Source organism: Bacillus rossius, chromosome 1, assembly GCF_032445375.1.
Source record: "Bacillus rossius redtenbacheri isolate Brsri chromosome 1, Brsri_v3, whole genome shotgun sequence".
Lineage (NCBI taxonomy): Eukaryota > Metazoa > Arthropoda > Insecta > Phasmatodea > Bacillidae > Bacillus > Bacillus rossius.
In genome coordinates this window covers 364,559,584-364,584,646 of record NC_086330.1, presented here as the reverse complement: position 1 = coordinate 364,584,646, position 25,063 = coordinate 364,559,584, and the positions used below count along the sequence as shown (strand labels likewise).

General features: G+C 34.5%; 1 protein-coding gene across 1 annotated transcript in view; it reads right to left on the bottom strand.

Annotated features, from left to right (window-relative positions):
* Nucleotides 1-9,587: 9,587 nt before the first annotated feature.
* The window catches only part of LOC134528357 (oocyte zinc finger protein XlCOF28-like), a 29,960-nt gene continuing 14,484 nt past the window's right edge, over nt 9,588-25,063 (bottom strand). The window contains exons 4-5 of the mRNA XM_063361919.1: nt 23,163-23,218; nt 9,588-21,060 (exon numbers count right to left, since the gene is read on the bottom strand). Coding sequence (XP_063217989.1) covers nt 19,985-21,060; nt 23,163-23,218 — 1,132 coding nt within the window. The 3' untranslated portion in view covers nt 9,588-19,984. The remainder of the gene's footprint in view (nt 21,061-23,162; nt 23,219-25,063) is intronic.

The window sequence follows — 25,063 nt, the reverse complement described above, 5'->3', positions numbered from 1 at the left end:
CAGGTAATAAGTTAAATTGCCCAAAATTGGTATTTAAAGTTAAGCTACGGGTATCTACTGTATCTTAAACTTGAATAATTAGCTGGTGCAACGTAATTTGTGTTTAAACATCACCCAAGTGTTACTGATCACAAGCTTTTAAATCTTAAATTGGCTATAGTTGAATTAAGTTCTACAACCACCAAGAATTTTGTCAGTCACAAAATTAATTAATAAAAATATTTGGAGGTAACAAATTTACGTGTAAACGCATGCATGCATGCACACACACATGTATGATATACTTTTAATTTATTTAAAATTAATTTTTGTCCAAAGTCTACAGAGTGAAATCATTTTATCATTGTATTAAGAGATTTCTGATATCCATCTATGTATTCGGTTATAAATATCAATCACGGCCCTGACCCGCACAGTGACAGTTACTCATCAGCCAATATGAATGGTCTTTGAAAATATGTCACGGATAATCAATGCAGGTCATAAGCATTCCATTCTGGCTGGCTAGTCTACTTTGAGAGCGCATACTTCATTTCGAGCATAATATAGCAAACTATTTAATAAAATAATTTAGAGCTGTAACACCTGTTACTTAACAATAATTGCATGGAAAAAAAATGTTAGTGTAAAAATTAGAGAATGTCAAAGCTTATGATAAATGTATGCAAGCTGGATTCTAGGAAACAGGGGGAAGAAAAAAAAAAGTACCTCATAGTGATTCCAAACAAAATACACTTAAAGGAAAGTAAGAAATCACAGCAAGTGCAAAGAACCCACCTGGTCTAATACCATTGCACACACAATATTATAATTAGCATACTGACATTGAAGCTAGTACTCAGTTGACTGACCCTAATATTTTTTGAACTTGCTCCACTCAATGATGTCTTCATGTTAAACCTCCAGCCGTGCCGTGACAGCCCAGCCTGTATTTTCCTTTGTGAAAGTGTAATTTAATTTCTTAAAATAATTTTAGTTTCTTTAGGAATAATAATAAAAAATGTTTTTGTTAAGTAAAAAAATACGTATATATCTTTAAGGTAAATAACTTGAATTTTTGAGAAAAATAATGAGCCAACATATTGGTGGGGGGGAAAAACAAATATCTCGAATAATGACACATTCATACTTGCAGCATTCTTTATCATTAAGGAATTACCTAGAAAAATTAAAATTACAATATTCATATTATATTTATATTAGGTTATAAAGTAAAAAAAAAATAAATAGACAAATGAATACATGAACTAATATGTACATACATCATATTTATCAATATTAATTAAGAAATTTTAACTACACACAACGGGCAAACACACAAGGGTTCAAAATAAAAAGGTACAAATATTTTCTGCCTACAATATTACTTTTATATAGGTACTTACAATTCAATGCAAAATATTTAAATTCAGATAAGTATGATCATGTTTCAGTATTTCACACTTCCTCAAGCTACCCAGATAAATATTACCACTGCAGGTTGCCTAACTGAACACGGAAACATCTGGTATTACAGCACACTTCCACTTTATTACTAACAACAATTTTAAAAACAATAGAACATTAAACAAATATTTTATTTTAATGGAATGTATTATAATAAATTACCATGAATATCAACAAATTAATTCCAATAACATTGTAACATACTGTCAGGATACCAACTACAAACTCCCTGAAAACAAAACTAAAAAAGGAGTCAAAAGGATTTGTCTATAGAAGTTTCAATGAGCTGATACAAAAAATTAGCGATTCTGATTACAAAGTAGTATGGAAAAGCAGATGGATAAAAAAAAAATCAAAGTTGCTTTCAATTTTCGCACCTACACCAAATTTTAAATGAATTTAACTTGTCCGCTACGCTATTTTTTAATATTAAATGCACAAACACTAGCACAGAATTTTTTTTAGTTATCTCTGTCTTCTTGTAGTTAGATGGCTGGACTAAGCAAATTTAATAGTTTTACTCTCAATAAAACTTTGGCTGAAATAGGCCTACCTAATTCAACAATTTGGCATTTACTAACCAAAAGATAGGTTTGGTAAATATCAGCTACGTTTAAAAAACTGGGAACATAAGGACTTGTTTCATGAATTGTTTAAAATGATGAACTCAAATTCTGATTAGCATTGTTTTGTTATTAGGTCTTATCCGCTCAGGATGTCATTAGTTGCCTGAATTATTGGAAGGAGGAGGGGGGGGGGGGGGAAATTATTGATAATAGTGCTTACAACCAATTTTTTTGTTCCCTAGCGAAACATTTTGAATTTCGTACTCTATCCCCCCCCCCCCCCAATTAAAAATAGGACAATGTGGCCTTTAAAGTGACATATTTTACATCACAATGATGTTCAGTTTCAAAATAATTTTTTTTTTAAATATAAATATATTGTGGCAAATCTGCACCATATTTCTTGGAGCATGAATGTAGCAGTGCAGAGGAACACCTGTCAATCACTCGAGACAAAATTTTATGGTTTTATTCTCAGTCCAATTATGTTTTTAAATCTGACGATTTATGTTTAAAAGTGATTAAATAAGGAATGCACCATCAAACAATTTTTTTTTTTTACTTTGGTACAAACTTTGTAACAGATGATCCCCGAATATAAATATTACTTATTGTTTTCATCAAGCCACTGAGATTTTTCATTGCATTTTAGAAAGTTAGTAGAGCTGCCCTATACCAGATGGCATTGTAACTGGGTCAGGCTATTGGCACCGTTGTGCGGTGAGCAGGGAACGTAATCCATCCTATGTTGTCTTTTTGTCTTAGAAATTTGTTTGCTGTTTTCATGAATGGACCTGGAGAACACGGAACATGGAACAAGGTGCCCGCTTCCTCCTTGGGATATCTGAGGTCGTCTTAAATGGCTTGAGATTTGATGCCTTACTTTTGGTCCAATTTTTATTTTTATATTAAAAAAAATGAAGGCATGGTCATCATACTCATTGAGAGCAAAAATTCACAGATAGAGGGATAGGAAATTTGTAAGGTACACCAAAATTTAAAATAGATAATGTTATGTGTTTAAAATATATCTTCATTCAATAGAGCTCGAGACTTCAGTGGAATGTAAAAATGAATAAATTGGTTTATGATAGCTAAATTATGATACATAACCTCATTGGATATATCAGTACAAATTTTTATATTTATAATTGAATTCATTAAAATTTTTAAGTCTTAAGTTAGCTATTTTCAGCCTGAAAAATGCAGCCCTGTAGCATCACTTCACCAACGTTTGCCAAAAAGTAAGGAGTGGGGTCCTCAATATTCCATTTTCCTCCCCGTCATAGAGCGACCTAATTTTAGCCCCTCCCCTTCTCTGCCACTGATCGCCCCAATCCTGAGCCCTCCTCTACGCAATCAAGTACCCTTCTCCTAAATGTTGCACATTTTTTTTACGTTCTGTTGAGTCATTGCCTCGATTTACCCTACCCAGTTGGAAATTAATTTCAATTCAAACCTAAATACCTCTAATTATTAAACATTTTACCACTGCACATCATGCCATTAAAATATATTTCCTTATTATGTCAAGTTGTATTATGTAAGAATATTACCAGTTTTTGATACGTTTAGACTCCTGCAATTTATAACTAGGGACCTAAAAAAAACCACAATCGCGATAAAACTCGAAAAAATAATGTGAATTGTAATGTTTTGAAGTTAAAACATGATGTTATAACTTTTTCCTGTATTTTTTTACGATTTCAACACTAATAAACAAATGTTAAGTTTCCAACTGTGCTTGTGATTTGTACCTATTTTCCCCGACACCAAGAAACATCACAGTATCGTCACATGCCAGACCAAGGACTGGAACAGCTTACTTTAAAACCTGCATGCTCTGCATCTAAACTGCATTACTTATGCATCATTACACATGTGTCAAATAATAAATGTGTCCTTGTAAATGGGACTTATTGTAAAAAAAAAACTTGCACATCGCTGCCTTTGTTTCAGCAAAAGACTGGCCATTAAAAGCCCCTACATAAACTCGTGCTTTGTTTTATTTGTTACAATAAATAACTTAGACGATGGAATATAAATAGACAAGATGAAGCTTAAGTTGTGTGAATTTTTCTCAGTAGTCTTGTGTGAAATGCAGAAAAAAAAAAAAAAAAAAAAAACTTTACATATGACACGTTCAGAAAATTTTCATAATTTTTTTTTAACGAAATAAATTATGAAAAGCAGAGGAACATAATTTTATATCATTAATAAACAATCCACTTCACTATTGCTGTTATTCACAGAGAACCATGTCAAGATGCAAATACTGATTTTACATAATATATTTTGCTGGGAATGCCCTTAAATATAGCAAAGAGTTTTAAACAAAAAAATATATTCGAAAATGAATATTTTCATACGAATCTATTTAAAGTACAAAAATCAGTTTTAAGTAAACATATACCTCTCGAAACAAACTTTTTCATGTTCAAAAATGCTATCACTGTAACAAGTTAAGCCAAATAACTCATTATTAGAAGGGGGGAAAAAAAAACTAGAAATAATGCTTATATATGTATTGTGTTTAAACATTGATGCAATAGTGTGCTTGAACTTGTCAATTTTTAGGAGATTTTACTGACATGACTGTTTATATAATATCATGTAAAAGCTCTATTTTCAAAAGCACGTTTAATATTTGGCGTACCTTATTTGCCCATCACTCAGTTACTTGTCTGTGAATACAGAGGCAACTACCAAAATACCAATGCAGCATGCAGACTAGTTTACGATTGGGAAATTTATAATTGACATTAGTCGTGAATGGGACCAAAAGTTTGTAACATTATATTTTGAAATATAACACACCAGAAAAATAATGTACATAGAACTATCAGAATGTATAATTTTTTCTGCTATATTATGTTTCAAAATATTTTAAAAACTTTTGATCTTATTCACCTCATTTAATGGTACCAGTTTAATAGTTTATGATTTTCATACAAGAGTTTTGATGGCTCACCACACAGTGGCGCTATAATCTTGACGAGGCCATTACAATGCCATCTCGTGTTGGGCAGTCCTACTAGCAATCTAAAATGACATTTTTTAATGGCTTGGCGAATTCCGCAAGTACATTTATACATGTTTATTTATATTAACATGTGTCATATTCCTCACATCCGCTGCAAAGGTTCCCCAGTAAACAGAGCTCAAAATTGTCATAAGTGATGCAGTTTGTAGGAAAGTCAAGCAGATTTTCAACCAAGTTCTTTTCAACTTGATAGGCAAAAAAAATTCCTGTCTAATTAAAGGTTTCCTTGTTTTCCCGGTTCGGTGGCCACCCTAAACTTGCATTTTGGTGCTATATGGAGCGTTAACCTTCATTTCGGTGTTTATGGCGCAATGGCATGTTTTTTTGGTATTATTTTGGTTCCATCACAATTCAACATATAATCTTGTCCCTAGCAATCATGAACGGATAAAACGACTCGGGACCACCTAACCACTTGGTTTCCATTTCATTGCTCATATATCCGAGTCATGCCAGGGGAGGATTACATGCACATCTGCCAATGACGACCAGAAACCTGCATTTTTGCATCAAAGTTTTAAATAATACTTCCTTTGAACACACAAATTTTTAGTATTATCAAAACTCTAGTAAACAGTATTTACTACTAAAAAAATATAAAAAGTTTGTAAGTCTATTTACTGCTAATTTTCCCCAAAAAAAAAAAACCAGGCACAATTTGACCAGCTGTCACTATAGACTGTCTCAGACTTAGATTACATAACAAAGCGAATGGCACCCACTGTTGCTGGATTATGCTAATAAGCTTGTTAACACTAAAATTCTTGTTTTGTATACTATGATTTATAATTACAAAAAGTTTACAGAGCAAAAATTTTAAAAATTAAATTATATAAAATAATTTCATGGCAAAAAAGGTTGAAACTAAGGAGGCATCATTGTTACATTTTCTTAAAAGTAACAATTGAGTATTATCAGAAGATGCACTTGATGAAAAACAAGAAAAAGTATTTTTAAATTTTCATTCCAAAATATTTCCTTTAAATATATTTTTTTCTACAATTCAAAAAAAAAATGTATTGCACCCGCCCCTCGAAGTAACTCTCTAATTCACTCCATGAAAAAAAGAGCACTAACCTAGGTAAGTGTGTTTGCTGACAAACATTTTAAATTGAGACACTATTTCCATTAAAATCAATTTACAGTACTAACATATGTCTAAATACATTTTAAGTACATTTAAATAAATTTTGAGTAACATTTTGAGATTAAACCACCTTGTTTACCTAATAGGGCTTGGGCATAACATTCCCAAGAGGCCATAACAACTTCTAAGATACAAAATAAATGTATTAATAGTGGAGATATATTTAAATTCCTAATAATATTTTAAAAAATCATTAACTAAATGTTTTCTATTATTAAAAACATTATTTAACCGGTTCAAGTTAACTCCAGACTGTTTACAAATTTGTGTGTGCCAATATCATATCCTAGTACGCACAAGGTAATCCAGCCCAGAAATCTTTTGGCTTTTCTCTCCAGAGCTTCTGCTGACATACAGGATGGTATAATATAAACATTGGCTGAACACTTGGGAAATAATCTGAAGTAAATACGCAATGAAGGAAGCGAAGACCTATTAAAGATAGAACAAAATATTGTCCCATTATTAATTTGATGCTATATAGTTAATGCTATTGAAGTGCTATTTGCATTGTGCGCTAATGGAAATAAAAATTCACACAAAAGAAAAAAAACACTACTTCGAATCTATGACAGTGCTACTTCAAATCATGCTGTCATTAATTGGCGCAGTTACTTCAAAACCGCACAAATCAAACAGCGTTACTTCAGGAGTGGGTGTACGTTATAAAGTTGTGTTCTAATTTTTTTTTTTGTTATTTGGGTGTATCTAGCAACAAAGCACACTGAAAAAAGGCAAATGCTAACAGCATATATTGTTCATTGGAAAGAGATTAAATGCCCATTAACATGCACACTGCAATCTAAGGATGAGACATGCTATATTCAATGACATGTTATTCCATCTGTTTGTTGTCAATAATTTGTTCTTTGAGATTTATTTCCCAAGAAAACTATATTCAACGAGACTAAAATCTACCCCCAAACAGCTTCGTATGATCTCTTCTATCTTCTAACCTTTTTACTGGTTTTATAACAAAAATGAAGCAGCCAATAATAATAAAAAAGTTGTCACCAAGTTCAGTAGTAACAGCTAAATTGTAACATGAACACATCCAACGAAATGAAAGTTTCTGTGAAAGTTGTTGAGAGAGTGAAATGAGGATTAAGTTACAGGCACTTAAGACAAGATTCTGTAAAAATGACACTAAATAAAAAAAAGTAACACTAATGCAAGATTACCACATGCATATAAATGCTTAGAATAAAGTAAATTACGCAAAACTTAAAGAAATTTGCTCATTTATTTTCCAGGCCACTGAAGTTAAGACGGTTACTTAAAAGGAAATGTGTTAGGGGTAGTCCATTAATCACGTGATTTTTTTAACAAATTTTTAACCCCCCCTCCCCCCTAGTGATTTGTGGTGAGGTGTTAGACTACCCCCCCCCCCCCCCACCCCCAATAACTCACGTGTATTTTTTTGGTACAAAATATTTTTAAAAATTTCAGAATATTATCTTTAAATATAGGTATAATCTAATTTAATTCTGGAAAATTAAGCACAGTGATAAAAATGTCCAGACACACATTAAGGTTGCAGGTTTATTCTCACTGGCATAAAAATAATAAAGGAAAGGCTTAAATGTGATTTATGCATGTATTCGGCGCCAAAATCACAGCCTTACTGGTGACTGGCAAGCCGAGCTGGGTGGTTAATGGTGAGGCGGGCGGGGATATTGTTGCCTGGCTACAGCGAGTCAAGGACACGCGTCGCTTTTCGTTCGTTTAGTAGAAATTGCGCAAATACACGTGATATCTCTCTACACCCCCCCTCCCCCCTTGAGATATTTCGTGATTTCTCCAGACCCCCCCCCCCCCCCCCCCCTCTTTCGAGCCTCACGTGATTAATGGACGATCCCTTACATAGAAAAAAAAATCAGTGTTAATTAGGTTTGTTACTCAGGCTGAAACTAATTTTATTTAATACAGGGTTTTTTCCATTCAAATTTTATGAAAGATTCAACAAGCAATCTGTTGTTAGGGGGAGAAAATTATCATAGATAACCATAAAATACCAGTGTCACTAAACAGCCATGTTTGGGTGGATCAAAAACACTGGGAGGTGACTACGAAAATGTTAGAACATATTTATACCAATTACATAAGTGTTGTACAGTACATTATTACATATACTTTCCCTACCAGACGTTGCCATGGTTAAAATTAGTCCCAATGATCAGTAACTAGTTTCCACATAAGGTGCTACCTACCTGGTGTTAATTAGGAGATAAAAATGGAACCTAAATTTTAATAGTTTTACAGATACTGTCTCAAAATTAAGCATTGATGCATGATTTTATCAAAACCATATTAAAAAAGATATACAGTTATACCCAGAGTAAAACATTAGCATTAGTAATTACATAATTAATTCCCTTGTAGGTACTAAAACAAACCAAACTCATAATAAAAAATGTACAAAATTAGCAACCTTTCAAAAACTTAAATAAAAAAATAAATAATTTACAATTAATTCTCAGTGTGAATTATTCGTGTAGAAATCCACACAAATACAAAACCTCAATTCACGCAGGTTCTTCAGAGATAACCGAGAATTAAGTGTTATGTATTCACTGTACACGGAACTCTCGGACACTTCCTCAAGCTACAAAGAACAATCACAGACTGTTCAAAAGACATCATTGAAAGAATTGTCACTGGCATGAAGACAGCTGAAAGCTGCCTTTTTTTTTGTTTTTACAAAATAGCTCAGCTGCCTAGCAGCTGAAGTCTTACACACTGATAGGAAAATGTCCAAGGACACCACATATTTGCACTAAATTACTCCACAAAACTTCAAAATACAGTGGACTGCCAATGTTCTGAAATCTTGTGACATGATCAATAGAAGGTTATACAATAGCTTCGAGTTGTTTCCCAATGGATGTTACTTTTTTCTACAAATTTTACTATACAAAAGCTAAGACAATGTGTGTGTGTAAGTAAGCATAATGAAAAATCCTCGGGCACCCTTAAAATACCATCCCAGTAGCTTTGATTGAAAACTATACTTAACCATTGAGTAGGTAACTACCTGATGGTGACTACAATGCCGACTGAAACGTTGGTGATATATTCGCCTCGGACGCAGCTACAACCCAGGAGCCAAGCTACTTCAGAATATGGCCACAAAAGCCTGTAATCTTTATTATACTTTATTTACATAAAAAGTCTTTTGAAAACATTAAGTTATACTAAAAATAATACAAGACATTTGTATCTTTATTGTAAACACAAGTTTAAACTATTAACGTGAAAATATTATCCTTAGGAATTTGTTACTGAAGCCTGGGAGTCATGCACGAGAGTTGTTCTAAAAGTAAAGTATGTTTTGATGTGACGAACCATGGAGTTACCCCCTCCCCTGCATCGTGGATCTTCTTCCTTTTCTTTCTGATGGTATCAGTGAGTCGCAATGGTCGCTTACTGTTTATCGTGGGACTTCGAAATGTGTGACAGAATTAAAGAACCCATAAAGTGTGAGGTTCGTAGTGCATTAGCTTTATAAATGCGAAAGAAGTTCGCTCTATCAAAATTTACAGACAGATAACCTAGGTTTATGGTAATGTGAAGAAAAAAGCTTCAGTCAGAAAATGGTGCATCATGTTTAACGGCAGACAAATGAATATTCATGATGAACACCTTGGCCGGCCTTCATTTGTGACTGACGAACTCATATCAGGGATTGAGGAAAAAAATTTCAACAGGATAGACATTTCACCATAGATGGAAGTCAGAACGAACTGAAAGGAGATGTTAGTGACTCGTTTAATATCTTTATGGTAATTGAGTATATACGCTATGACAAATGTTAAAATTTGTATGGCATGTTGTAAAATAAGTTTTCTTTCTCTACCTTAAATAAAAATATCTAAAGAAACAAATGTTTTGTTTTAACTTTTGAAATGACCCTCATAGTTTATAAATCATACCAATAAACATTACAAAATTATCGTGAATATCTTTGGCATATTCTTGAATCAATTTTCTTTTAAAAGTATTTAATTTTAAAAGTAAGCACCCAGACAGCAAGCAACTGTGGACAACCCACAGCTGGAGATACTGTATGTGCACTGGGAGAGATTAACTTTAATTCCATCCACGTAAAAAGACCAAAATTAATAATAATTGTAAGGCAAGCATAAATGCATACTTAGACTACAAACATCTCTCTCACCTTACTCCATGCATCACCAAAAATGAGCAGTGCTCATTGCGTGCTAAGTTACATATACGTCCAATGTCACTTGAATCCACAAAATAAACCTTTATCACTCACTCATGTAAAAAAAAACAACTCAGATAATACGATAAATAGATGCATTTTACAACGATAAATTCATAGTGCTTTCTATATAAATAGAGTTTGAAAGTAGCATTATTTACACAACAAAAGAGCTATTGGCTAACAAAACTCAGAAACAATAATCTGAAGTTTGGCCACCGTAGCCATGGAAAAGAAAAACAACCATGAAATAGATGACAACGCACCACCTGGAACATGGTTGTGCAAGTTAAAAGTCTATTTTCAGTTGAACATTGCCTTTCAGTACATATTCCTTAGAATAAACATATTTTTCGTTTTACTAATTTGACTTTCTGTCAAAAAAAAAAATTGCTGGCAACTATAAGTTAGCGTTACGTCCGGATATCAAGTGCCAAAAAAATTAATTTAAGACAGTAATGAAAATAACATCTCATTAGCAGTGAACTATATTAGAAACAACACTCGCTTGTTTGCTCAGTGTGCTGCAAAAACGTGAATCGTGGGAAGAAATTATCATTCCAGTTGACTGCGAATGTCACAGTAACATGTTTCTCTACACTCGCAGCCATATGCTGAGGTTTTCCTTTTCTCTTCCGCCAAGCCTTCCTCCACAAAGGAAGGCACTGCTCCTTTTCTTAAATTACGTTGCTAAGCAGAATTAAAAAAAAAAAATTATAATTTCTCCACTTACTGTCATTGCAAGCAAAACTATTTGTTACAGTTAGGCCTAACATAAAATCTTGTTTTATTTTAAAAATAACTAATTCAGTAAACATTTGAAGATTGTTATTATCACCTATGTATAATATATGTAGGTAAGTTAACTGCAATAACACAATAAGTAAACAAGAATATTTTATCTACCATTTTGCTCTATGTAGTTGAATGAGTTCCTACAAATAAATTTGGTTTTGCATGAACTGCGAGTGTGTGAAAAAGAATAGGTACTTATACCACTGCAACTAATGGAGAAAAAAAAATTAGCAGCACTGGAACCACAAAAATTCATATCACAGACTTGTGTTTATAATTTTCAAATGTACCTATGAATAAAGAAATCAAACACCAAAATTATGCCATACGTTACTTCCACAACTCTCCCTGTAAGTTACAATTGGTCCACTGCATTTTATAGCACAACAATCATGAAACAGTTCAACTGCTTATTAAATCAACATTTTAGGCGACATATTTAATGCTGAATTAGCTACTGTGGTGGTATAGCACTAATACTTAAAATGTTGAATTATGCAACAGAACACTTCCCACACGTTCATTATGAAATATTACCTTTATTAACGAGCAGCACCAGTTCAATACCTCTCTAAATTGACGCAGCAGCTTAATTAAAGGTTCCTTTTTTTGAAAAATTTTCCACCATCTTTATTTAGCAAGCCTTACGTTGCAGTTCTGATGGCCTTATTCCAGACTGCTTCCTTTTCTCTCTCTCTCTCTCTCTCTCTCTCTCTCTCTCTCTCTCTCTCTCTATATATATATATATATATATATATATATATATATATATAAAAATCGATTTTTAGGTAACTTAAAAGGAAAAGGCAAATCTCTGCATATGGCTGTCAACGTTTTTAAATTTTAATAATTACTTTCCGGTCACATATTAATGGAATTCATGTCATGAGGTGAGGCGTGAGTAGCATGTTATCAGTAATTTCATACCTTCATAATCGCAGATTGCAATTATTTTATTCTTGCCTAATGATAGCACTTGGTTGCACCAACCTAACAAGGCAATCAGTTGAATAAATTCTAGTTAATCAGTGGCACAATCCTGATTAACTCACTGGCAAATCTCTAATAAGTGAATAAGGATTAACAAACATGCATAGTTCTAAATGCTTTCCTTTGATGAACAAAGAAGTAAAAAATCAAATTTTCCACCCCTAATCTAACTTGCATCTAAAGAATCCAGGGTAATAATTCAAACACTTTGTTTTTAAGAGAAAAAAAAAAGATGTTGCATGTTTCTTATGTCAGTCTCAAAATTTCGGACAATTGGCAGAGAACTGTAATTACAATAAAAAGAAACAAACAAAAAGACTTAAATTATTTTTTACACACTAAAATATAAAAATCTATAAATTGCATAAGAAAATTTTTTTAAAAACTAAAAACACTAATGAAAGACAATGTATTGATCAAAAATTTCTAATCCAATACAAAAAGCTCTTCCTATGGTACATCAAACCTCTACACAAGCCAGTTAATGTCACATTAATGCTACATTCTGTTAACTATGTACATGTTTATTTTAATCATTAAACACCATCTATGTAATAACATTAAACACTTTTATTTTTCAATCAGTACTACACAAAAGCTTATATGCATCAATGTTATCAAACACACATTTTATTTCAAAGAAATGTTACTTTTATGTAAATAGCTTGGATACAGGATCTTTAATGTGACAGAAATACTGACAGTGCAATATTATTATTATTATTAGCAGTCTATCCAAGTTGTAATACTGCAATAAGTTTCAAGTAACTGAAAAATGTTTATTACACCATTGAAAATATACCAGCAATGTAAAGATGTTAACATATATTATACTTGATGATGGAAGGGTAGCATGAACTTACAATATTTCCTGCTATAATGTTCCTGAAACTGTATCTTAATAGAAAGAAATCTTATGAAAGTTACATTTTAAACCTAGAAGTTAGGTTCCTAAAACCCCTTACAAAAATAATTTGTGGCACATCTCATAATCCATGCATAACAAAATGTAACTCGATGGGAAAAAAAATTAGGAACAAAAATTGTTGTGAATGAAGACAAGTTAACTTTAAACCAACACAGTATACAATGATTATGTTGCGAATTCGTTTACAGAAGTGAAATACTATTAGAGGAAAAAAAGAGGAACGTTCAACCCTCAACTTCATTATAAATACAGGATTAAAAACCGGGACCTTAAAGTCTGACGTGCCGTAAGAATCTCTATCTCAAAACGTTATATGTTAAATCAAAATGTGTGCTAAGCAATGTCAACATAAATTTAAAATTATTATTCTGAAAGTAACATTGGCTTTTATTTCACAACTTTATAGTGAATTACAAATAATTTTCACAGAATACGAACACGTTTATAGCAGGATTAATTGTACCGACAAACCATAACGGTCATTAGAAAATATGGCACAAGGTACCTTCAATGGTACACTTTAAAGGAGAGGTCGCAAAACTAAGAAACTACGTAAAGCATTGTACCTACATGCATGATAGTTCTATATAATGCAATTAGATAGCATCTTCCTTAACTTGCTCAAGAGCAGCAACATAATTAAATTTTTTCTCTCTAGACAAACGTGAAACTGAATTTTGCAACGAAGTATGATGGCTTATAGCAAAATGGAAAGACAACAGATGCTCACTAATTTATTTACAATAAAACTTACTCAGAATCATAAATTATTATGAGTATAGAGCATTATAATGAAAGATGATCTTTTAGCTGATTAGTGTAGTCTCTAGCAAAAAGCATTCCTGTCAAAAAAATTTCCTTGTCTTTTTTTGTAAATGGTGGATGAACAAGAAATAAATGTCAATGATAAATAAAAATATGTGCCTTTTTTTTAAAAACATACTTACAATAACAGATTTACAAACACATAAAACAAAATAATACTTACCTCCAACAACAAATTTTCAAAGAATTTTAAAATCTGAACCCCTTCCAATGGAATTAGTTCATAAGTTCATTTGCATTCCTTAGTTTGGAAGCCATGCATGCATACCACTAAACATAATTAACTTTCACGAATTTCTTCAGCATACTCGTGAATACTTTATCTGAAGTACCTATGTAATGGGAGAAGTGTGTCAGGGTGGTGAACACGCAACGAGCGAGCGACTGTGGACAGCCCATGGCCTTCGCACGCAACGAGAAGCTGAAGATACACATGCGGGCTCACACCAGCATCAAGCAAGATACACACTTGGGTTCACACCAGCATCAAGCCCTCTCTCCAATCCAGCAAACTTCAACTACGTAACAGTACACAGTACTAACGTGTACAAAATATGCTAGGCTTATCATTTGTTGCATTTCAAAACCTATGTAAAAGTTGCCTGACAAACTCTTTTACCACATGATTCATTAAATAAAATCATAAAAAGGACAAAGAAAACATTAGTTTTACTGTATTTATACTAGGGATGGGCAAATCAATTCCTCAGATAACATTGAATCTTTAGAGTTTGAAAGATTCGATATACAAAGAAAAATATTCTAAAAAAAATGAAATTTTTTTGAAAACTAGTACCTGTGTAGCAATGTTTGTCTGCTACCAGCTACAATGATCTAGGGACATTTATGACATGAAAAGTCATTATTTAGATGGTAAACATATTAAAAAGCATATTTTAAATTTTAAAATAAAAAGTTTGGTGGGTTTTATGTTTTTTCTTCAGAACTTAAAATCTATGTTATTTGCTTAAGTATTATTTTATTCTTGACTTTTGAGACCTACGATTTGAATTCACAGCACTCTTAAAAATCATATGAGATTAGAAGAAATTAGATTCACAAATTTTAATGTTTGCAATTGACAGACTGTCAACTTACGACTTATAAGAATTTGTACCTTGCATCATTCTGCACCTTTACTTCCTGCTCAACGTGCACTTAGAAGTTAAAATACTGTAATAGTGTCATCACAAACATTTGCATCACGTTGATGAAATGGAATACAAAAATTAAAAAGTATATAAGGTTCAAGACAGTTGAAATTAGACAAATTGACCGTGCAACCTCCCAGAATGTTGTCTTTATTATACATTTGGGAACTGAATAAGAGGCTTCGAACTCTTTCTTCAATTTCTTCTTCCCAAAATGTACTTAACATAAATGATAAGACAAATTAACTCAGAAGTTCTTAGCAATGCTCAGTAGGATCAATGCACATGTTGGCAGACACATTCCTAGACTCTGAAGGGCCCTAATATTGGGTTTCGGGTTATGGAACAGCCCTCAGAGAAAAATGAGGTTTAGGACCCTCCCCAGGGAAAACTAAAAAATTAACTCTTTCAAACAACATTTTAAGGCCAACCTGCAACTACATTTTGATGAAGGTTTAGCTAATTTATCTTAAGAAATTATGATATTGTATCCTGTCAAAAGATACTTTGTCTAGTTTCATAAATGCTAATGATCAAAATCTGGTGGTGTCTCATCATTATAAGGCAACAAAAACTGTTTTTGTCCGAAAACTTAAGCAGCATTTTTAAATTACACGCTAATATGTAGTAATTATTCCTTTTTCCTTCAATGTCTACAATTTTACAGAAAACTAATCGAACAATAAAAATAAAAAGAGCTGGTGAAGGCCCTGGAGCCATCCCTGTGTGTTGGTATACACGTGTGTGTACAAATACACACACATAGTCTGTATGTACACATGCACACACGCAGACATCATCACTCAAAACCAAAATAACACAATAAGTAATATTTTATGCTAATAATAAAGTGTCAATGGCAGCCCAACTCTATGAACTTCAGAGAACACACAGAAAACAGATGCAGTGCGAATAAATAATAACAATCCCGCAACATGTTTAAGAAACAAGACAGTAAACCCAAGATTCCAGAGATCCTTCGTCAGAGAGCACGGGCCATAATAAAGACTATATAAACGTTTGATCGGCCAGACCTCGCGTGAGTATTAAAGATCATACAGAGAACTTTACTTAAAACTTACGTTTTACTGTGGTGCAAACATGTACATAAAAAAAAAACTACAAAAATATTAAAACATGGGCTTCTAAAGGAAATATAAGTTTTTCACAGGGTTGGTTGGTTTAAAACAAGTGTTTTTTTATATATAAAAAAAAACAAATTTAAAAACATGTACTTTTAAATAGAATATCTTAATTTTTTTTAAAAGGTCTAATTTCACTCTAATAACATTTTGGTCATTAATGTTTCTTTTGATTTACAGGAACAAACAATTGTACACTAATCAAGCTGTAAATCATACCCAGCTAAATATTCCTCTAAAATTAAAAATATGAAATAGTTAATTCCTATTCTGTGGGAAATCACAGACTGTCCTGTAAATCCCCATTCTGTGAGAATGTGCACTCACTCTATGGAGAATCCTCTTCTGCTGTTAAGTCCCAGTCAACGTGCAGATTTGCTGGACTTTAGTTCCTTGACGTTATAACTTTTCTGGTTCAACATGAGTGGCAGAAAGCAGGATATCGTATGGCTTTCATTTGAACATGCTGAGAACCAAAATAACAAACGTAATAAAAAAGGGCCAGTTAAAAAAAAAAAAACTTTTTTTTAACCCTGGTTTTTCAGCATAAATTCAACCAATAAACATAAAAATTTTTCACGAATTTCTTCGACATATTCGTGAATACATTTTCTTAAAAGTGTATCAGTGTTGTAAGTTCCCAACGAGCGAGCAACTGTGGACAGCCCATGGCCTTCGCACGCAACGAGAAGCTGAAGACACACATACAGGTCAGCGTTGGCTTGTTAGATTCAAGGCACTTCTTCCTAACTCCTGTAATAAAATTTAAATAACCGAACATTTTTAAATATTGAGCCTAGCATAACATACAGAATCCAAGCAAGATTACCAACAAATTTTTTTTAATGGCATAAGAGGCAGTGATTAGATAAGTAGTAGTAAACTATTCAAGAATACCTTAATATTGAAAATAATTTTCACCTTTGAAGACAGATGCACTTGAATTCACTGGGATTTAAGAAATTCCATAATATGGAGACTATAACAGAAGGATCACAGATCATCATCCCAACATTTCAATCTTGCAGACAGGAAATCCTAGTAGGTAAGTTAACTGCCATCATTTTAATTTATTTTCGCACCATTCCTCCATCAACACATTCTGCGAGTGTTTGCAATTGTTCCATACTCCTTCTACTTGCTGTTCTCATTTTTCTCCTTATCCTGCCTTCAAGTCTTCTTCCTCTCCATTCTAGTTCAAATGACTCACGATTTTTGGGCTTGAAATACACAGGAAGAATCCTGAATCACGTAAGTATAGTTCATGAAGTAAAAAAAATGGTACTCTTCTGCCAACTTTTCTCAATATTTTGGTGGTCTAGCAAGGCAAAGAGTATGGCATAAATTTAACTGCTAAAAGCAGAATGCAAAATAATTTCACAGAACAAGGACAAAGGTGGTAAATGCTTTTCTCATTTCAAATGAAGTCACCATGTTACTGAAAGCTTAGCAATAATGTAAAATAAAATAATTTTAAAAAGTATTCATATATATGGCATTTATAATAGCATTTACGATCACCTAAAATTGTTTTCAACGCATTTGCAAGCCACACACGAATATGTTTTCCTACGCACTTATTCAGGTTATAGTATAAATAAAGTATACGAAATTAAAATGTGTATTAGTAAAAATATAAACTCATACTTCATAAAATATATAATAGAGTTCTCTACACAATAAATATATATGAGTTCCATTATTCCGACCCCACTCACATGGAAACCAGGTCACCCCGGATGGAAAAAAAAAATAATAAAAAAATAAATTTTAATCATTAAGATGGTTTGTTATGTTAATCCTACATCAGTTCAATGGTTAAAATCTTAGCTCTATTATTAAAATTAAGCTGTAGGAAACACATTTATGGAAAAAAAAAAATCATTTATATAGGTTTACCCATCTAAAACTTGTGTACGTGCACTTTAAGGCAAATTCCGTTAAATTCTGACTTAGGAGATTCGGATAGGGCACGGTCCCATTTAATCTGGATTAGCGTGACTCAACTGTATAACAAATGCTTGATATCCTAAACTGTCAACAAAGGAGATTAAAAGTATTAAAACCAATGATATGGCAACTGAGGCTGGTGTATGATAAATTGGCAATGAATATGACCATCTTTGCACCACAATATTTTTGAATGCAGGCAAAATAAATGTACACTAAACTGCAACAAAAACAGAGTTTTGGTTTACTAAAAAAGAATTCTCGGAAGTTACTCGCTGCGGATATTACACACAAATGCCAAGGCAGCACCAATATCTCTCTCCATAAATACAAACCCAGATACCCTTACCACCGATTCCTTAGTTACGACTGTCTGGCAACTTTGAAATCAATGCAATACACAGTATATTTTGCATTTGTTTGAATTTTAAACTACTTTGTAAATATCTTAAATTACGTATGGCGAATTACGTGCAAGTTTGGGACCCGGGAACACTGTTCATGGGACTAATCAACACACATCACTGGCAATAGCTTCCTAAGAATTTTGGAATCGCAACTCCGCAAAACGCTGAATTCAACAGCAGCTTAGAAGATAGTAAAGCAACAGTTCATTCAAACACGCATGGTGTTATTACAATAAAAAATTTGTTATCAAAAAGTTGAAGAAAACTGATTTGGGGGAATCACATGATAGTAGGTGTTATCTCTCAACTATACTTAGCATTAGTTCTTGGAATAAGAAACTGTCCCAAGGGAACAGCACATAATGTTCTAATTTATTTATTTTTGACATATGCCTTTGCAGGTTACTCTGTCTCATAAGAAACCTCAATAAAGGACAAAGATATGAACATGCTAACACACAGAATACATGCCAAAATCAGCCAATGTCAAAAGCTAAATGTACAGTGCAAGTTAAAATGCAAGTGTATCTCTGTGTTGTTGCATTGTCCACATTATCTGTTTAATATCATCGTTGGGTTCGTCTGTCTGTTGCAGGGTTGTCTAGTCATTTTTGTCTTTATTTACTATTCTAGTTACAAATATCTTGTTGTCAGACTACTGTTTGTCTAAGCTGCAATATTTTTCTCATTCCTTTCATTGAATTCTTAGTGTTGCCCAAGCATTTAACTTTTTACATCTGCTGATTTTAGCATGTTTTCTGTGTATTTATTTGCGTATTCATATTTTTTTTTGTCTATTATTAAGGTTTTATATAACAGAGTTAATCAGCAATGGTGTATGTAAAAAAAAATTCTAAATCAAACTTCCTCGTTGCAATGTTCATTAACTTTGTGCATGTATCTGGAAAGAATAATCAATATGCTGATAACACCAAAAGAATCAATATTTATTCTAATTTAAAAAGGACTAGCTATGTCAATTTTTGAATAAAACAAGTTTGTAGCTTATTATTAAGCTGGATGCAAAATGTTAAGAAAATGTAAAAATCCATTTTATATTAAGAGTACGCTTATTATTTGTACACAATTATGTACAATATTTACAGTCGCAAATAATAAAAAACTAAAGGCATACAAAAACATTAAATACAAAATACAATATTTAGAGATGTGGCTAACTGTACCAGCAGCCCTAATATTTAGTCCAGAGAGATTCTTAATGAATGAATTGCAGATGTGTCCCTAGACAACTTGCATTGTACCTTGTACAACGGATCTGCGTACACGCAATTTTTTCAATAGATGAAACATGGCAAGACAAAATGCATTGTAAAAAACCATATTACATGGCTGATTACAAATTTAGCTATCACCTATGCTGGTGGAGATGGGCCTGATGGTCAATGGGTATGCCGAAACCTTTGACACAGACTTCGCACGAGGTCTGCGGGTGCGAAGTCTGTGGCTGCGGTTGTGGCTGTGGTTGAGATTGTGGTTGTGACTGTGGTTGTGTCTGTTGCTGAGGCTGTGGCATTTGCACCGGGGCCACACTCACGCTCACCCCATGCGTCAGTATGTGTGCCTGAAGCTTCGCATTGCTGGCGAAGTGTTTCGGGCACATGGTGCACTGGTGAGCGCGAGTGTTGCTGTGAGTACGCATGTGGTTCTGCAGCTTCTCGTTGCGCACGAAGCTCTTGGAACAAATGGTGCAGGAGTACGGTCGATCGCCCGTATGCGTTCGCATGTGGATCTTCAGGCGCTCGTTGCGGGCGAACGCCTTCGGACAGACGGTGCACAGGTACGGCTTGATGCCGGTGTGAACCGTCATGTGTATCTTCAGCTTTTCGTTACGAGCAAATGCCTTGGGGCACAGCTTGCACGTGTAGGGCCGCACGCCAGTGTGTGTGCGCATGTGGATGGTTAGCTTCTCGCTGCGCGAAAAGGTCTTAGGGCAGACGGTGCAGGAGTAGGGGCGCACGCCGGTGTGTATCCGCATGTGTATGTGCAGCTTCTCGTTACGCGCGAAGCTCTTGGAGCACACGGAGCATGTGTACGGGCGCACGCCCGTGTGAATGCGCATGTGTATCTGCAGCTTCTCCTTGCGCGCAAAGGTCTTGGTGCAGACGGTGCAGATGTACGGCCGGATGCCGGTGTGGATGCGCGTGTGCAGCTGCAGCTTGTCGTTGCGCGCGAAGCTCTTGCCGCACGCCGTGCAGGAGTAGGGCTTCTCCCCGGAGTGGATGCGCATGTGTATCTGCAGCTTGTCCTTGCGCGAGAAGCTCTTGAGGCACTGCAGGCAGGGGAACAGCTTCTCCTTGGGCGCGCTGGGCGGGGGGCGGGGCCTCAGCGCCGGGTCCTGGTACATCAGGGGGTTGGCCACGAGCATCTCCGGGCTGTAGATCAGGGGCTTGTTGCCCGCCTCGTCGCCGCACGGCCCTGCTACAACTACCACCACCACCACCACATCAACGTCGCCTTTCTTCCACCAGTCCATCACTGCGATGTAGCAACGGCCTTGGCAATGATATTAGGCCTTATCTTAAAGCAGTACTTAGCATCAGTTCTTGGAATAAGAGTAAAATAATGATCAGAGAGAATTTTGAGAATGAAGCAGCTTGTACCTCCTCTGTACCTATCTTTTTCTGCCTACATTTAGGAAGTCGTCGTTATTGGCACCCATTGGGAAAGCAAAATTTATTAATTTATAAATGGCTCATTTTCAGTGGCAGATCCAAGGGGGCGACCACAGGGGCCAACCCCCCCCCCCCCCCCAGACCATCCGTTCTGATAGGACGATAAAATAAGCAGTAATCTACTAAAAATGAATGCTATGCAAGTAACACAAGATATATGCAGGTATAGTTTTTACAACTCCTTTGACTTTCTGTGGGGAATAAAATTCTCTACAACATAATACATATCTCTTTAGCGAGTGCCATTTTCGAGTGCACTGCAATGGATGGTGTTTTCTGTGTGCCTCAACTAAACTTAATAACTAAACTTAATGGTCATATGCTAGTTTGAGTACGGGATGAAACTGTAAGCAAATCACAAAATTCCTACACAAATTGACAATGCATCTGATAAGTTTACACTGAGTGGAAAATTGCTTCAGTTTAAATTGTGATTCTAATTATAAATCATTTTTAAATGCAAAATATTTTTTCAGAGATGCAAATAAAAAGTCTGCTTCAAAATTTAAAATACTATAGTCTCAGGAACTGCAGTTATTTAGTCATTAAGCTATGGTGTTTTGATTGTTTTAAGTAACTTATTTATGTCAATGTATTTGGTATTGGAGATGCATGTACCATTTTCAATGTGGTAATTTGAAGAAAGAAAAAAAACCCTGTTCTTTCACACAGATTTTGTAAAGAAAAATTTTGATATTACACTTAAAATTTTAATCACTATATTTTTACTTATATAAAAACACCACAATAAGGTTTTTATAAGTCCTCTAAATGTATTAAAATTCTTTATTTGCAGAGAAGAAGGTATTAACTGATTGTAAATTTCATTACTGGCATTTGAAATGTTTGTAAATAAATGTCAAATGTCCATACTTTATACCTTACTACTTCCGAAACACAAATTTTTACTGCCTGTAAGTGAATATAAATTTTATTTTGAAGTGAAAAATGTAACAAAATTTACAGAACATTGTTTGGTTTTCAGATAGTGCAAACAGTTGGCAGATATTCTGGTGCACATTTTTAAATCCTGCACTGGCACAACATTCTTTAGTGGTTTACTGGTACAAAGCCGTTTGGAAACGAGGCCATTATAAAAACATGCATTCAAGGGCCAACACAGCTTCATTTTTGAGGAGGGCAGAGGATTTGGGTAGTAGAAATACCTACCAATTAAAAAAGGAATCACAATTTTGAAAAATAATAGACCTTTAAAAACCTACTTTGAAGTATTTCTGACATTTTTAAAAATCATTACCATACATTTAGTTTTACCTGATTTTTAATAGTAGTAAAGTTTACAAAAATTACACAGTATAGCAAAACTAAAAAAGTAAAATAATTACGGCTGTGCGAGATCTGAAATTCGGGACAAGTTCGGGATCACTAAGGTTTTTTTTTCCTAGTTGGGCCGGAATAAAAAAATACCTAAAATGTTTGGAATTTAAAGGGTTATTTATGTGGAGGGTTTTTATTTTTCACTACATTCGGCGAGCAACAAAAATTTAAGGAAAACTAATAACGAAAAATTATCAAGGTTATTCTGAACCAAACAAACCCCTCCTAAATTATCAGCTAACCATATTTTACTGAAAAGATAGTTAAAAAATAACAGAACTGTTGGAAAACAGATATGGCTTTACATGTGTCTGTAAAACAGGGCACAACGCTATGTCCGCCCGATAGTTAAAAATGTGACACAAACTTGCATGGATCTTGTAGAAAACATTTGACTCTAAACGTAAAGAATTAAGACTTTTGTTACCGTGAAGTGCTGACACTTTTTTCAGGTAGATAATACACAACTATAAAAATATAATTCTCTCAACAGACCAGAAATGGTAACTTACTTACCTTTTACATCCTGCTGACACATGTTCGGATCTGAAGTTAAACAGGCCATAGTGAACCTGAAATAAAGCATATTATTAGCAATTTTGATTTGACATTGTTACAACAGTGCTGTGAACAATTTTACAGATAAAATTAAAAGAAAAAAAATTCTCAAAATCCTTAAGAATTATAACAAAATTATGAATCCAAAATTAACTTCATAAATGAAGTTAAGTACCTCATTACCTCCTATATAAATATAAACATTAGATGCACAGGTTTATTATAGTAGACTTGCAAATGAAATGCATGTTGCAGTACTTTACTGCAGGAAGCACCTTGTAATTTAAAAAAAAATATAACATGTATTACACAATTATTCTGTTGAATGTCATGAGTAGAGCTAGATAAATAATTTGGGTTAGTTCACAGCAAAGTCACTGTCTGGAAACATTTTCGAGAATAACTTTTTAGTCGAGTATATGATACATATTTTAATGTAAATAGCATTTTGTGTAAAGATTGTTTTGTGGGTCTTCAGGTACAGCCACAGAGCATCCTCTAGGGGCAGCTGTAAGGAGTCAGCGGCTGATCAGAGATTTCTTGCCCCCATCTAAATGGGAAGAAGGCACAGACGGAGGATACTTACTCTCTGACACACTCATCTCTGGAAGTGGCCTCCGGAAGACTGGCCACACCTTGTGGGGCTGGTGGTGTGTGGGAAGAACACTCGTCTCGCCTCGTATACAGAACATTCTCGGAATTAACATTTGCACGCGCTTTAATGATGCATTCGTGGGCTAACTAACACCTATCTGCCTCGGTGCGCACACGTGTTTAATAAAAGAGGGACTGACAGCACGGCGAATGTCAAAATACGTCAACATATTTGAGGCAAAAAATTTAAGAAGATAGGTAATAATTAGAGACCCCAGGAAATATTAAATAATATTGACCAAAAGTGGTGTTAAAATACGGTAAAAGCGAGGCAAAGAAGCGATACTAAAACATAAAAGTAGTGCAAAAAAATCTGTGTAAAAAATTTACGTTAGCTGCAAAATTCGGAATCAAATTTTCATTTTAATCCCTTAAAATTTTTATTCTGACACCCCCAGGACTTGAAACTCAAGTATTTTTTGGTTATTCTGAAGAAAAAGCCTCTCGTCATTTCTATATATTGACACCTAACCACCTTGCCAAGGCGATGAGGTGGTAGGTTAGGCACTGGCACAGATAAAAATACCCCAGCGTGTAAGCCCCTCAGGAAGCTATGCTACTCAAGAGACAATTACAATGGACTCCCGGTGAAATATAGTCTTATCGTGCAGTACACACACACATGGTGCTCTAAGTCGTAGTCTATCCCTGTCCTCGAGCGCAGGCTTGTTAAGAGTTACTGAGGGCAGCTTAGCCGGACCTTACTAAATTGATGGCCCGTTGTCCACATAACAGGACCACATCGACCGGGCGGCCAAATCACAAATACAGAGTAACTCCCACACGGGGCACAAACGCACTAAATTAAGCGAGGCCTATAAAAAGGAAGTGTTCAAAAATTTACTGTTGCAAAGAAAGCTGGTGATCACACAGGAGGATGGGCTCCGCGGAGCGACACGCTCTCTAGTCCCAAAGACAGGGGATGGCGAACTGCCGGCTCACCCCGAATGGCTGCAGGCCACTAGGGGTTCCTTCCCGTGAAAAATACCCGCGTAACTCCGGAGTGGACGAGGCCAGGAATTTTGAGCGGATTTACATCAGGTCAGCAATTCTTAAAGATTATATAAGCCTCAATGATATGGTGCATACTTAATGACTTAATGAGACATGTCTGTAGACATGAAAAACCCCAGTCGATTGTCGCGCGGGTGGCAGTTATACTACAAACTAAGAGCAAAGTATTGCATTTGAGGCGTTCAAAAATA